This window comes from Tachyglossus aculeatus, chromosome 5 (assembly GCF_015852505.1).
Source record: "Tachyglossus aculeatus isolate mTacAcu1 chromosome 5, mTacAcu1.pri, whole genome shotgun sequence".
In the NCBI taxonomy this organism is placed as follows: domain Eukaryota; kingdom Metazoa; phylum Chordata; class Mammalia; order Monotremata; family Tachyglossidae; genus Tachyglossus; species Tachyglossus aculeatus.
In genome coordinates this window covers 86,638,222-86,653,941 of record NC_052070.1, presented here as the reverse complement: position 1 = coordinate 86,653,941, position 15,720 = coordinate 86,638,222, and the positions used below count along the sequence as shown (strand labels likewise).

Genomic DNA, 15,720 nt, shown 5'->3' with positions numbered 1-15,720 from the left:
GGGGGAGAGAAAGAGATAGAGGGACAGGGAGGGAGGAAGAGAGGGAGCGAGAAAGCCAAGGGGGGCGAGAAAGAGAGAGCAAGGGAAAGAGAGAGGAAGGAAGGGAGAAAGGGAGGTAGAGAGAGAGGGAGAAAGAGAGGTAGAGAGGGTGAGAGAGGGAGAGAGAAAGGGAGGTAAAGAGAGAGGGAGAAAGGGAGAGAGCGAGAGAGAGAGAAAGCCAAAGGGGGTGGGGGGATAAAGAGAAAGAGAGAGCAAGGGAGAGAGAGAGTAAGAGAGAGAGAGAGAGAGAGAGAGAGAGAGAAAGGGAAGTAGGGAGAGAAAGGAAGAGAAAGGGAGGTAGAGAGGGTGAGAGAGGGAGAGAGAAAGGGAGGTAGAGAGAGGAATGAGAGAGAGGGAGAAAGGGAGGTAGAGAGAGACAGAGAGGGCGAAAGGGAGGGAACGAGAGAGCAAGAAAGCCAAAGGGGGGCGGGATAGAGAGAGAGAGCAAGGGAGAGAGAGACAGAGAGAGAAAGAGAAGTAGCGGGGGGGAGAGAGAAGGAGGTAGAGAAGGGGAGAGAGAGAGAGAGAGAAGGAGGTAGAGAGGGAGAGAGAGGGAGGTAGACAGGGAGGGAGAAAGGGAGGTAGGGAGGGAGAGAGATAGGAATGAGAGAGAGGGAGAAAGGGAGGTAGAGAGAGAGATCGGGAGAGGGAGACAGAGGGAGAAGGGAGGGAGTGAGCGATAGAGGGAGAGAGAGAGATTGGAGGAGGAGAGAGGAGAGACTCGCAAGCAAACACACTGGGATTCCATCAGAAAAAACTGAGGCGAGCGAGAAGAGGTTAGCGGGAGAAGATTTTTCGAATCTCTTCTCGGTGCAAAAAGAAGAGACTCTTGTCCCTCCTGCCCGGAGCTCCTCCAGGATTGTTTCTTGGCTTCAAAACCTTTCTGTGGATTTCTTTCTTTTTGCCGTTCTTCCCTGCTTTTCATTCCCATCCCCTCATTCCCTCCCTCGTTTCCTGCCTGCCTCCCCACTCACCGTGGTCCCCTAACCTTCCCGGCTTCTCCTCTTTGGGAAGGGGGCTTAGACGCGGAACCGGCCGTTACTCGCATCTCCGGAAAAGAGCGAAAGAGAGATTTGACCGCTGGACCGGAATATTGCTTTTGGGTTTTGATTTTTATTGGGGAAGGGGGGCCGCGAGAGACACCCCCCCTCCTCGCAACCTGTCCAGGGAGAATTGAAGGCCGCCGGGACACCAGACCATCGTCGGCTACAGGAAGGAATATCTGGGATTTCCGCATTGGATTTGGGGTTCCTTATTACTGGCTTGGCTATTACTCTCGGTTCTCTCTTTTTTAACCCAAGGGGGAAAGGAAAAGAAAAACACTGTTGGATCTCTCTAACATGATCTTGGCAAACGCTTTTTGCATCTTCTTCTTTTTAGGTGAGTAACAGCGGCGGCGGGGAAGCTGCTTGGAGAGAGAGTCCGAAGGGGCGAGCCCGTGGGAGTCGGGGGGACTCGGATGGGAGAGTCAGGGGGAGCCGGAGGAGACGTAGGGGGGAGATCTGGGGGGAAATGGGGGACTGGGGGAGCCGGGAGACCCAGGGGACTCCCAGAGGGTGAGTCAGGGGGAGAGGGAGGAACCATAGGGGGAGATCCTGGGAGGAAATGGGGGAGCCGGGGGACTCCAAGAGGGAGAGTCGGGGGAGCCGGAGGAGACATAGGGGGAGATTCAGGGGGAAAGGGGGAACTGGGGGAGCCGGGGGACTCCGAGGGGGAGAGTCAGGGGGAGCCGGAGGAGACTAGGGGGAGATCCGGGGGTAAATGGGGTAGCCGGGGGACTCGGAGGGGAAGAGTCAGGGGGAGCCGGAGGAACCACAGGGGGAGATCCAGGGGGAAATGGGGAACTGCGGGAGCCAGAGGACTCCGAGGGAGAGAATCAGGGGGAGCCGGGGGAGCTGAGGGAAACGGGGAAACTCGAGGGGAAGAAACGAGAGGAGCTGGGGGATCCTAAGGGAGTCCGAGGGAGCCGAGGGGACCGAGGATACGGGGGAGTGGGGAAGGAGTGGCCGCTCCGGGCCCCAGGGAGAGAGAGGGGCAGGGCGGCGCGGGCAATGGTGAGCCCAGGATCCCTGCACGAAAGGGGTGGAGGAGAGGGCGAGGGGGCCGGGAGAAACAGAGCCAGTAGCCCCAGACCTCCGCAGGACTTAGGGGTGGGGCGGGGGGTGGGCAAGGAAGACTCCTTAGGAGACTACAAGTCAGAAATGTCCTTCCCTCCCTTAAAAAAAAGAGATTCGTAAATTGAGTCAACTTCAAGAAGAATTGCTCAAGTGAAAGGAAGGTGACGAGGGCAGGGGTGTGTTCGTGTGTGTGTGTGTTTTGGGGATCCAGGGGCGTCAGGTAGCCGACCCAGCGGCTCTAGAATCAGGGGACCCCAAGGGTCGACACCCCGAGTCACCGCTACTGCTGTGGATTTTGAAACCTTCCAGTTTCCCTCTAGAAAAATCCCCTGTCGCCCCGCGACCCTCCTTTCTCCTCCCCAGTTCCCACCATCCACCCTCCACCCTGATTCTCGGCCATCCATTCCTCCCCTCACCCCCGTCTTGCTCCTACCTTCTGGTCCTACCCCCGGCCCTGCCCCTCGGCCTTCAGGGATCCGGTGGGGGCAAAGAATGGCAGGGAAAACTTTGATTCCTGGGGAAGTGAGGGAGGAGAGTGGAGGAAAGGAAGAGAGAAAGAAGTGGCAGGATCAGGAGAGGTGATGGGTCAAAGGAGGGGGGACAGAGGACGGTATGCCCTGGTTATACAGCCGGGCACCAGGCCCCTCATATTCCCTTTATTTCTTTTTGAAGTGAGCTAGCGGGAAAAGAAGAGAAGGAAGAGCGGTGTGTTTGTGTAAGCGCGCATTGGGGAGGGGACTTGGGGGGCATGGAGACATGAATGGCAGGAGGAAGAAGAATCGAGTTCTAATTCCTCAAGAAAGGCCGCTCCCTGACTAGGGTGCTATAAAAGGCCAGAGGGGAGGACAGAGCGAGCGAGTGGGTATTTGCTCTTGGGTCTCTGGTCGCAGAGGAGGGCACCTCCGGGGTCCCGACTGCCCCTTTGTGTTGGGGCGTCATCCCGAGGAGGCGGAATTGGGGATCCCGCCGGGCCACAAGATCGGGAGGGTACCTTCGGACCTTGGGCTGGGAACGGGGGAGGGAAGCTGGACCGTTTCAGGGGTGCAGAGGGCAGGATGGGTAGGTGAGAGGGGCAAAGCTGCTCCAGAGAAGGGAGAGAGAGGGCGACGGTCAGGACATTCCTCTACCTTACGGAGAGAAGTCTTAAGGGGGGGGGGGGGGGGAGAGAGAGAGAGAGATTGTGTTTGTGTTTTGGGGGTGAATCATGGCGAGGGCTTTAGCATCTCATTGGGTCATGGTTTCAGGTCACCACGTCCTTTTGGAAAGGGAGGATGATGCCAACGTCCTCCTTATTCTCCAGCCACCCAACAGAGTGCAGTCAGTGACCACCCACTGGGCTAGTATCTTACCTTGCCATGGCTGCTTAAATCCCCGGCCTTTCCAATCAGGTACGGGTTTCTGTGCTGGCCCTTTATGGTCCCCGAGGATTAGAGTCAGGGAAAAGGGAGAATTAAATACTGCAGCTTTGCTTCTGAGCTTTCGTCAGGGCCGACTCTGTAGGGACTCTGTGGTTTGCAGAGCACTGTACAAAGCACTGAGGATGGGGCCATGGGCTACTGAGGGTTTCTAGGCATTGTTTCTCCTGCCATAGCCTTACTACAGGTCCCTAGCAAGACCAGAGACCTTCTTACCAGGGCTGAGAAGAGATAAGGTGAAAAGACCCAAAATTGCACCTTTCTAACCTGATAACTCTTCAGAGAAATCAGTCTGCTGCTACCAAATTCAAACTATCAAATCGATGATATTGATTGAGCACTTACCATGTCCAGAACACTGTGCTAAGCACTCAAGAGATTACAATACAATAGAGATGGTAGGTACAGTCCTTGCTCTGAAGGAATTTGCCATCTAGTGAGGGAGACATCTTAAAATAAATTGCAGATAGGGGAGGTGGCAGAATGTATGGCTATGTGTAGACTATAAACTTATTGTGGGTAGGGAAGTACCATAATTATTGTTTTTATCATTGTTAATAAGTAAATAAAGACATCTTCACCTCTCCAGGAGGCCCTCTGGGTTTAAGGATCTGGCTGTGAGTTCACTGTGGGCAGGGAATGTCACTGTTTATTGTTGTATTGGACTTTCCCAAGTGGTTAGTACAGTGCTCTGCACCCAGTGAGCGCTTAATAAAAATGATTGAATGAATGTGTCTACCAACTCCATCTTAGTACTGCATATAGTAAGCACTCAACAAATACCATTGATGGTGATATGTACATAAGTGCTGTGGGGCTGGGGTTGCTTAAGGGGTACAGACCCAAGTTCATAGGTGACATAGAAAGGAGGGAGAGTAGGGAGGGGAAATGAGAGGATAGTCAGTGAAGGCTGCCTGGAGAAGATAAGACTTTAGTCGGGCTTTGAAGATGGGGAGGGCGTGGTCTGTTGTGTGAAGGGGGAAAGAGTTCAAGGATAGAGGTTGTGGGTAAGGTGTTGATGGTGAGCGATGAGATCAATCAGTCAATCAACCAACCATATTTATTGAGCACTTACTGTGTGCAGAGCGCTGTACTAAGCAACTGGGAAAGTACAATTCAGCAGAGTTGGTATACACGTTTCCTGCCCACAACAAGCTTACAGGCTAGAGAATACAGGTACAGTGCATAGGCACAGTATGTAGGTTGGCATTAGAAGAGCAGAGTGGCTGGGCTGGTTTGTAGTGGGGGATTAGTGAGGTCGGGTTAGAAGAGAAGAGCTGATTGGGTTCCTTCAAGCCCAAGTTCAGGAGTTTTTGTTTGTTGTGGAGATGGATGGGTGACTATTGGAGATTTTTGAGGAATGGAGATATACGTGCATTATGATTTTTTAGAACAATGACCTGGGCAGCAACACGAAGTGTGAACTGGAGTGGGGAGAGACAGGAGCCAGGGAAGTCAGCAAGGAGGTCGCTTCAGTAGTCAAGGTGGGATAGGATAAGTGCTTGGATCAATGTGGTAGCAGTTTGGATGGAGAGGAAGGGGCGGATTCTGCTGATGATGTGACAGGATTTGGTGACAGATTGAGAGCTGATTGAGAGAGATGAGTGGGGAATAATGCCGAAGTTAAGGGTGTGTGAGACAGGGAGGATGATGGTTGTTACCTACAGTGATGGGAAAGTCAGGGGAAGAGATTCCATCCCTTTTATTGCTTCACCTCTTTCACTTCCTCATTCAAAAAGAAAACTTGGCATTTACTTTCCCGCTACATCTCCTTGGGGGTGAAGATTAAGAGAGGCTCAGACATTTGGACTCCAGGGTTAGGGTAGGAATTTGAACTCAGAGCAGGAGCTGGTATTTCCCTCTATTTGCAGTCCACTTTCCCTTTCCTTTGAGAAGTCTTCCGATTTAGAGGCTTTAGGGAAACCACGTGATGACACCCCAACCAGCAAAGAAGTGTGTGATGTGAGAACAGAGGAGGCAGGTGGTGGGATTGAGTTGGTATAGACAAGTTTCAGACTCAGAGTCTCTCCTGAAAGTGAGGCGAGAACAAAGATAGCATCGAGATTGTCTGAGTTAATTTTCCCCAGGAAGACTGGGAGTCTCTACCATGGCTTTTATCTTAATATTTAGTATTTAGTTTGAAGCAGCATGGCCTAGTGGATAAAGCACGGGCCCGGGAGCCAGAAGGACCTGGGTTCTAATCCCAGCGCTGCACTTGTTTGCTGCGTGACCTTGGACAAGTCACTTAGCTTCTCTATGCCTCAGTTGCCTCATCTGTAAAGTGGGAATTAAGACTGTGAGTCCCTCGTGGGACAGGAACTGTGTCCAATCTGATTTGTATCCATTCCAGCACTTAGTACAGTGCCTGGCATGTAGTACGTGTTTAAGAAGTGATTTGGCTTAAGTGAGGCTTCCCTAGAGTTAGGAAGATAGAGATCACATCTGAGCCTCCTCTGGGGGTGAGCAGATGGGAGAAAGGAGGCCCCTGTGGGGCTGATGTGTCCCTTGGAATTTAATGTTGGTTATGAAAGGATCAAGTGCAATCAAGTGTTATATTGTACTCTCCCAAGTGTTTAATATAGTGTTGTGCACCCAGTTAGAGCTCAGTAAATATTACTGTTAGACTTTAAGCTCCTTGTATTGTACTCTCCCAAGCACTTAGTACCGTGCTCCGCACAAAGCTAACACTCAATAAATACCATCGATTGGTAAGCAGTTCTGATCTCACCGGTGGTGTGTCTAGGGTTATTAGGCATCATGGAAAAACATTCAGGCATTCTGGGCTGCCCACTGAGGACACTCACAGCCTGGCATTCTGACTATCTAGGCACTGCCATCCAGCTGGGAAACTTTGATGTTGGGGATGGGCAGGGTGTCCTCTTTCTGTTAGATCTCGAGGAAACCCCACTTGGGCTCAATTTGAGTCTTTCTCCTTGGCAAAGGATGGGTCTACTGTCATTAAGATCCTGAGGCCATCACCTGTCTCCCATAGACCACAACCAATTGGTTGCAAGGGGCCTGGAGTGATTAATCCTCAAAACTCCTCTCTGAACTGTCAGCTCCTTGGGGACAGAGGTCATGCCTATCAGGTCTATTGTGTTGTACTCTCCCAAGTACAGTGCTCTGCATTCGGTAAGCGCACAATAAATGTCATTCATTCAATCATATTTATTGAGCATTTACTGTGTGAAAAGCACTATACTAAGCTCTTGGGAAAGTACCACTGATCGATTCCAGGTATTAGTTCTGGGCCTCAGAGGCCCATGGGTCCTGTCTGTTGCCTCTCTGAGGATGTTATTTTCTGTCTGAGAATTGATTTTAAGCTTCAGGGCTGGCTAACTGGAAGGCCAGAGTGACCCAAAAGCTAGGGCAAGTCACTTCACTTCTCTGTGCCTCAGTTACCTCATCTGTAAAATGGGGATTAAAACTGTGAGCCCCCCATGGGACAAAATGATCACCTTGTAACCTCTCCAGCGCATAGAACAGTGCTTTGCACATAGTAAGTGCTTAATAAATGCCATTATTACTACCTAATAACCTTAGACACACCATCGGTGAGATCAGAACTGCCTACCAATCGATGGTATTTATTGAGTGTTAGCTTTGTGCGGAGCACGGTACTAAGTCTTAAATATTAAGATAAAAACCATGGTAGAGACTCCCAGTCTTCCTGGGGAAAATTAATTCAGACAATCTCTATGCTATCTTAGTTCTCACCTCACTTTCAGGGGAGACTCTGAGTCTGAAACTTGTCTACACCAACTCAATCCCACCAGGACAATCTCCACCTGCCTCCTCTTTTCTCACATCACACACTTCTTTGCTGGTTGGGGTGTGATCTGGATTACTGTAGTAAGACTTGTTGCATTGAAGATTAGTGAAGGGGGCAATTCCCCGGGCACCAGGGGAGGAGACAGCTTTTTACTGTTGGAAATTTTGGCCTAGTGGAAAGAGCAGCGGGCTGGTAGTCAAGTGCCTTGGGTTCAATCCCAGCTCTGCCACTGGGAAATGGAGAAGATAGATTGAGAACCCCAAGTGGGCCAGGGACTGTGTCCCCGATCACAACCTTGTATCTACCACAGAACTCAGCAGGTAGTAAGTGCTTAGTAAATGCCACAATTATTGTTGTTAACTGGTGTCAGGAGTGAGGCCAAACTGACTCTCTCGTCTAGGTGCCAGCATCTTTCGCAGGACCAGAGTTGATTTCCTTGTCCACCTGAAAAATTCCTTGGGAGTTGGGGACCAAGAAACTCCCTGCACTTTCTTGTGGACAGGGAACATGTTTACCAGCTGTTGTATTCTCCCAAGCGCTTAGTACAGTACTCTGCGCACAGGAAGTGCTCAGTAGATACCAAAGATTGACCCACTGATTCCCCTAGCCCCTAAAAAGTGGTAAGATTCCTGAAATATAGCTTGGAAAGAAGCTTCAGGAAGCTGGGATCCAACAGGAAGAGAGACTCACTTTTTCAGGACAGCCTCTGGCTGACCCGAGGGCGTGGTTCTGTCCCCTGTGTGACTCGCTTTGGAGAGAAAGTGGCACTGTTGTCTGGAGGGTGATGCCCACACTGGATTTACTGCCTGCCTGGAGTCTGCCTACCGGGTGGCGGTATCTGATTCTGGCAAGGTGCTGCCTTAACCTTCCCCAGAACCCCTTCCCAGTCCTTCCCCAGGAAGCAGGAATCTGCTACCTCCCTAATACTAATGAAGGTATTTCTTAAGTTCTTATTATGTGCCAAGCACTGGGGTAACAATGAGGTAGGTACAATTCAATCAAATCAGATGCTGTTCCTGTCCCACACCGGGCTCACAGTCTAAGAAGGTGGGAGAACAGGCATTTTGTCCCTGTTTTAGAGATAAGGAAAATGAGCATGGTGACTTGTCCAGGGCCCCAGAGCAGACAAGTGTCCAAACCATGGCTAGAAACCAGGTCTCCTGACTCCTAGTCCTATGCTCTTTCCACTAGTCCACTCTGCTTCCCCTCAGGCCTTGCCCTTCTTCGGTCTCCCTGCTTATTCTCATCCCGAGTCCCTAGCCCCATGGCCATAATAATAATAATGGCATTTTTTAAGTGCTTACTATGTGCAATGCACTAGGCTGGAGAGGTTACAAGGTGATCAGTTTGTCCCACGGGGGGCTCACCGTTTTAATCCCCATTTTACAGATGCGGTAACTGAGGCACAGAGAAGTGAAGTGACTTGCCCAAAGTCACACAGCTGACAACTGGCAGAGCTGGGATTTGAACCCATGACCTCTGACTCCAAAGCCCATGCTCTTTCCACTAAGCCACGCTGCCATGACCTTTGGCTCTGACTAGCCCTTTGCCAAAGCTCTTCTTGGGTAGAAGGGCGTGCCCTGGGGTGAAGGCCGGGGCAGTCATCAGCTTCCTGTCATGCGGGGATGGGAATTAGAAGCAAGATGACGTAGTGGATAGAGCATGGGTTTAGGATCCAGAACGTCGTGGGTTCTAATCCTGGCTCTGCCACCTGTCTGCTGTGTGACCTTAGCCAAGTCCCTTTACTTCTCTGTGCCCCAGTTACCTCATCTGTAAAATGGAGATTGAGCCCATGATCCCCTCATGGGATAATAATAATAATAATGGCATTTGTTAAGCGCTTACCGTGTGCAGAGCACTGTTCTAAGCGCTGGAGAGGTAACAAGGTGATCAGGTTGGCCTATGTGGGGCTCACAGTCTTAATCCCCGTTTTACAGATGAGGTAACTGAGGCACAGAGAAGTGACTTGCCCAAAGTCACACAGCTGACAACTGGCAGAGCCGGGATTTGAACCCAAGACCCCTGACTCCAAAGGGATAGGGACCGTGTCCAACCCGACTTGCTTGTATCCATCCCAGCACTTAGTACAGTGCCTGGCACATAGCAAGTGCTTAATAAATACCATAATAATAATGATAATTATTAATTAGAGCTGGATCTTGGGTTGGAGAAAGATTTCTAGGCTGGGATGGGGCTCGGGAGTTCGAGCTAAGGGGGAGATGGGGTGGGACCACCGCAGGGGTGGGTGCCTGAGCACCACGGTGGGGGTGGGGGGGGGGACAGGCTAGTCTTTGGGGGGCATCCTCCCTTTTTCATAGGCCACATCCCTCCCCCCGTCCTGGTTAGGCCGGCTGTGCTCTAGGTGGCACTCTCCCACTGATCAAGCCGCTTCGGGCGTGGGAAAAAAGAGCAGGAACCAGTAGGATGCAGGGCGGGCGGAATGCCTGGGTCTGTGGCCTGCATCGTGGGATAGCAGTGTTCCCTCCAGGAGGCTGGTGGGGTCAAGAGGAGTCTAGAGGAAGCTGGACAGAGTGGATGCGAGACTCCGGAGCCCTGCCTTGGAAGAGGCCCAGCTGACACACTGATCCCAGGAAGGCAGGAGGAGAAACTATGGAGGCCTTACCCAATCCCCCCAGAACCTGGGTTTAATCATTAAAGACCGAACCAAAATTCGGGAGAAGGAGGCGCTGAGGAAATAAAATGTTTTCCCTCGATCGTTGGATTTTTATATCTCAGCTAATAATGAGCTGTGGACAGGGTGGATGCAAGGGCTGAGTCCGGAGCCCTGCCTTGGAAGAGGCCCAGCTGACATGCTGATCCCAGGCAGGCAGGAGGAGAAAGTAAGGAGGCCTTACCCAATCCCCCCAGAACCTTGGTTTAATCATTAAAGATCCAACCAAAATTCAGGAGAAGGAGGCGCTGAGGAAATAGAATGTTTACCTTCGATCGTTGGATTTTTATTTCTCAGCTAATAATGAGCTGTGGACAGGGTGGATGCGAGGGCTGAGTCCGGAGCCCTGCCTTGGAAGAGGCCCAGCTGACACGCTGATCCCAGGTTGGCAGGAGGAGAAAGTAGGGAGGCCTTACCCAATCCCCCCAGAACCTGGGTTTAATCAGGAAAGATCTGACTAAAATTCAGGAGAAGGAGGCGCTGAGGAAATAAAATGTTTTCCCTTGATCGTTGGAGTTTTATATCTCAGCTAATAATGAGCTGTGGCCCCAGACTGAGCCCCCTTTTTCCTCCTCCTCCCCATCCCCCCCCACCCTACCTTCTTCCCCTCCCCACAGCACCTGTATGCATGTTTGTACAGATTTATTACTCTATTTATTTTACTTGTACATATTTACTATTCTATTTTGTTGATGATGTGCATTTAGCTTTAATTCTATTTGTTCTGACGACTTGACACCTGTCCACGTGTTTTGTTGTCTGTTTCCCCCTTCTAGACTGTGAGCCCATTGTTGGGTAGGGACCGTCTCTATATGTTGCCAACTTGGACTTTCCAAGAGCTTAGTATAGTGCTCTGCACACAGTAAGCGCTCAATAAATACGATTGAATGAATGAATGGACAGGGTGGTTGCGAGGGCCGAGTCTGGAGCCCTGCCTTGGAAGAGGCCCAGCTGGTACGCTGATCCCAGAAAGGCAGGAGGAGGAAGTAGGGAGGCCTTATCCAATCCCCCTAGAACCTGGGTTTAATCAGGAAAGATCCAACTAAAATTCAGGAGAAGGAGGCGCTGAAGAAATAAAATGTTTTCCCTCGATTGTTGGATTTTTATATCTCAACTAATAATGAGCTCATTTGGAAAGTTGGGTAGGGGGGATAGGAGGAGCTAGGGAGAGATAGAGAAGAGGCAAGAAAAAGAGAGAAACAAGCTGATCAGAAGATGGGTGTCAGGTGGGTTGGGGCGAAATCAGGTGGAGAGGAGAGGTTGATGAGAAGAGGTAAAAGGGCAGGTCTGGTGTTTTCTTCTGGGAAAGGGTCAGTCGTCTTCTTAGGGAGGTGTTCATGATGGACTCTGTTGGGAAGTCTGTTTTTAGGGAGGTCAGGCAGGACTGGGGGGGGGCAGGGCAGGCCCAGGCCTCAGCCCCGCGGGTATCTGCTTTTTTGGCTTGGCTTGATGTTTGCCATCTGCCCCTGTAATCAGTCCTAGCCTCCTGACCTAAAGGGTGAAGTCACATCCTGCTGGCCTGGGGCTTCACTCTCCTGCTAGGAGGGCTTTAAAATGAGACCACTTTTGCCTGTTCCAGGCAACCTTGAAGACTCTCTGTGGCCTCCCTCTCTTCCCCCCATCCCACCACCAACCTTCCTAGTGAAACCAGGGAAGACCCCATTGGGAGGCTAGGGAGAGTTTTCTTTCCCAACTAGATGGGAGCAGGATGGAATTAAAATGGGAAGATAGGCTCTGTGGGTAAGGGGTTAGGAGATCAGAGAATGTTGGGGTCCTTATAATAATAATAATAATGGAATTTATTAAGCGCTTACTATGTGCAAAGCACTGTTCTAAGAGCTGGGGAAGTTACAAGGTGATCAGGTTGTCCTACGGGGGGCTCACAGTCTTGGTCCCCATTTTACAGATGAGATAACTGAGGCCCAGAGAAGTTAAGTGACTTGCCCAAAGTCACACAGCTGACAATTGGCAGAGCTGGGATTTGAACCTAAGACCTCTGACGCCAAAGCCCATGCTCTTTCCATTGAGCCACGCTGCTTCTCTCCACTGAGCCACGCTGCTTCTCTAGAGTGAGAGTTGGGGCCTGGGGGTTCCTCTTCCTGACTCACAGAGAGGGAGAGTATCTGACTCACAGTGAAAGAAGATCTTGGAGGGTCCATTTCTCAGCCTTTCTAGTGACTCACTGGGGTGGCGGTGATGAGGAGAGAGGGTAGAGGTGGCCTCTGTGTACCTTTTCTGGAGTATGGGGTTGATGTACCCTGTAGAGGCCTTCCCACACTGAGCCCCCTTTTTCCTCTCCTCCTCCCCATCCCCCCAGCCCTACCTTCTTCCCCTCCCCACAGCACCTGTATATATGTTTGTACAGATTTATTACTCTATTTTACTTGTACGTATTTACTATTCTATTTATTTTGTTAATGATGCGCATCTAGCTTTAATTCTATTTGTTCTGATGACTTGACACCTGTCCACATGTTTTGTTTCGTTCATTCAGTCATTCAATAGTACTTATTGAGTGCTTACTGTGTGCAGAGCACTGTACTAAGCGCTTGGGAAGTACAAGTTGGCAACATAGAGACGGTCCCTACCCAACAGTGGGCTCGCAGTCTAGTTTTGTTGCCTGTCTTCCCCTTCTAGACTGTGAGCCCGTTGTTGGGTGGGGACCGTGTCTCCATGTTGCCGACTTGGACTTCCCGGGTAGTCCAAGGGTGACTTTGGGCAAGTCACTTAACTTCTCTGGGCCTCAGTTATCTCATCTGTAAAATGGGGACCAAGACTGTGAGCCCCCCGTTGGACAACCTGATCACCTTGTAATTTCCCCAGCGCTTAGAACAGTGCTTTGCGCTAAGTACAGTGCTCTGCACCCAGTAAGCGCTCAATAAATATGATTGAATGAATGGAGAGATGGTGACCTGAGGCCTTTTTTGTCCATGGTGGGGAGAGGAGGGGGTTCTGGTGCTGCCACTCATAGCTGTCTCCCCCACCTTCTCCAGACGAGACCCTCCGCTCCCTGGCCAGCCCCTCCTCTCCCCAGGGCTCAGAGCTCCCCGGCTGGCGCTCGCCAGTGGACTGCGTCCGGGCCAATGAGCTGTGTGCAGCCGAGGCCAACTGCAGCTCCCGCTACCGCACGCTGCGGCAGTGCCTGGCCGGCAGGGACCGGAATACCATGCTGGCCAACAAGGAGTGCCAGGCGGCCCTGGAGGTGCTGCAGGAGAGTCCCCTGTACGACTGCCGCTGCAAGCGCGGAATGAAGAAGGAGCTGCAGTGCTTGCAGATCTACTGGAGCATCCACCTGGGGCTGACGGAGGGTAAGTCGGGGAGGTGGCGGAGACCACCCTGCCCTGGGTGGGGAAGGGGTGGCAAGAGAGGCGGAGGGAACAGGGGAAACAAAGGGGGTGCGGGGCCCCTCTGGGAACCATTGACTGAGTTCTCGGAGATCCTGGGGCTGGGGAGAGGGACAACCCAGGGATGAGGCACTCTGGGACTGAGGTACAGAGTGGGGAGCGGGCAGGAGCCCAATAGAGAGGGAGAAAGGGAGAGAGATAGCCAAAGACTAGACTTCTAGACTGTGAGCCCACTGTTGGGTAGGGACCGTCTCTATTTGATGCCAGCTTGGACTTCCCAAGCGCTTAGTACAGTGCTCTGCACACAGTAAGCGCTCAATAAATACGATTGAATTGAAAAGAAAACACTGATAGGAAGAGGATAGGACGGAGAGATGGAGAAAGAAGACAAAGAAGCAGTGTGGCCTAGCGGAAAGAGCACAGGTCCGGGAGTTAGAGGATATGCGTTCTAATTCCAGCTCTGTAGATTACTGTGTTAGCTTGGGCAAGTTCCTTAACTTCTCTGTGCCTCCATTTCCTCAACTGTAAAATGGGAATCAATTATCTGTTCTTCCTCCTACTTAGTCTGTGGGCCCCTTGTGGGACAGAGACTATGTCCAACTTTGATTAACTTGTATCTACCTCAGTGTATAGAAGAGTGACACGTAAATGCTTACACCATATTAGAAAAGATAAATACTGAGCCCCATACCACAGGTGGCTCAAACAAGTGTCTCCCTTTGGAATGAGGGCCTGAGAAGAAGGGTTTGGCTCCTCCTTCCTTGGTTGCCCTGACCAAGAAACCTAACAGTGAAGCCATGAAATCTCTTTAGTCCTGACCCTTCTGAAGGCCTATTTTGGGGGTTATTGCTGCCTTCTCCTTTCTGGATTCCTGGCTAGAGGAAGAGCTGTTTACCTCGCCACACACCTGAGGTTCTCTTGATGAATTTGGAGCCATGACTGCTGATCCTTGGGTTCGGCCAAGGGCAATCTGATTCTTTCCCTGTCCTGGAGTCCCTTCCCATGTTTGAGCCTCTTCCTCTCCTCCCTTTCAACTGTCAGCCTCTAATCTCTCCCATGACTGGGTCTACCCTGGGGAATTCTGAGGTTGGAAGCTCATGCTACCCTCATGTGGGCCGATCTAGGGAATTGGCCGGGACCTGTCTTGAGGAAGGAGACTGGAGGAGGGCCATGTTGTCTCATTTTGTTTCAGAAGGTCTGGAGACAGCTGTCTCCAATCCACCCTTTCCCCTAGGAGCCCTGTTAAATTTTCTTTGCTACCTAAGCAGATTTGAGTTCGGCACCTGGGGCTTTCCCAGGTTGGCTTGGTTCTGCCCTTTGCTCTTTGCTTTCAGGCTGGCAAATATTGTCCTTTCTCTTGGAGTACACCTGGCCAGGCACTCTCAATCCCCTTCCAAGATGAGCTACCTTTGACTATCCTAATGCAGGTTCCCAGGTATTGAATAATTCTAGTGTGCTTGCCAGACGCCCTGGGGATCCATTCTGGTTTTTTGGCCTTTGAGTTTTTCTGGTGAGTGGCGAGGTTCCCTTCACTTCGGAGGTAATTGTTCAGACTGAGCAGTCTCTGGGGAAGCTACAGTGCATTGTCACTGCCCCGAATAAAGGGGCTATTTGTCACTGAGATTCTGGGGCTCAGTCAACGGGAAGGAGAGAGAGATTTCTTCCGTCTTAGCTGGGCTTTCCCTTGGCCCCCATCATCTCCCAGTTCCCACCCACCCAAGACCTCAGGATGGATTGGTATGTTTTTGACACTGCTAGACATCTCTCCTTCTCTGGGCTCCCAGCATGTCCATATAATACTGAATTCAGAGTCTGAGGACTTAAGGGCTTGGAAGAGGCCATGGGAATTGGAGATTCTGACTGTGATTGGGACGGGAAATGAAAATGCCCTTTGGAGCTGCTGTTATTGATGAGCCTTCATCTCTTCTCCCTTTGTACTCAATCAATCAATGGTATTTGAGTGCTTACTCTGTGCAGCGCACTGTATTAAACGCTTAGGAGAGTACAATTCAACAGAATTAGCAGACACGTTCCCTGCACACAATGAGTTTGCATACTCCTCCTTCTGCTTCTTGACTCACTCCTTCCTTCCTTCTTGTTATCACCCTCCCCGACTCTCAGTAATAAGGCAGGGGCTGTAATGATGGGGAATGTTGTCAGCTCTAGTTCAAGTGAATGTGGTGCAAGAGGGGATCTGAGGAGGATGCACGGGAGGCTTGGCTTTCTGAAGGTACTTCTAAATTTAAGGTAGGGATTCCGGCCCCACCTGTGCCAGGCATCAGTTTCTCCTCAGGAAACTCCTGTGGGGATGAGGGGGTCTACAGAGGAAACACCGGGCATTGACACATTACTTTAGAAACTA

At 51.1% G+C, this 15,720-nt stretch overlaps 1 protein-coding gene across 3 annotated transcripts in view; it reads left to right on the top strand.

The window, feature by feature from the left end:
- The first annotated feature begins 720 nt into the window (after positions 1-720).
- The window catches only part of GFRA2 (GDNF family receptor alpha 2), a 144,399-nt gene continuing 129,399 nt past the window's right edge, over positions 721-15,720 (top strand). For 2 of the 3 annotated variants that reach the window (XM_038747227.1, XM_038747225.1), the window contains exons 1-2: positions 721-1,419; positions 13,008-13,322. In XM_038747227.1, coding sequence (XP_038603155.1) covers positions 1,380-1,419; positions 13,008-13,322 — 355 coding nt within the window. In that variant the 5' untranslated portion in view covers positions 721-1,379. The remainder of the gene's footprint in view (positions 1,420-13,007; positions 13,323-15,720) is intronic. The other variant, XM_038747226.1, reaches the window with a different exon arrangement.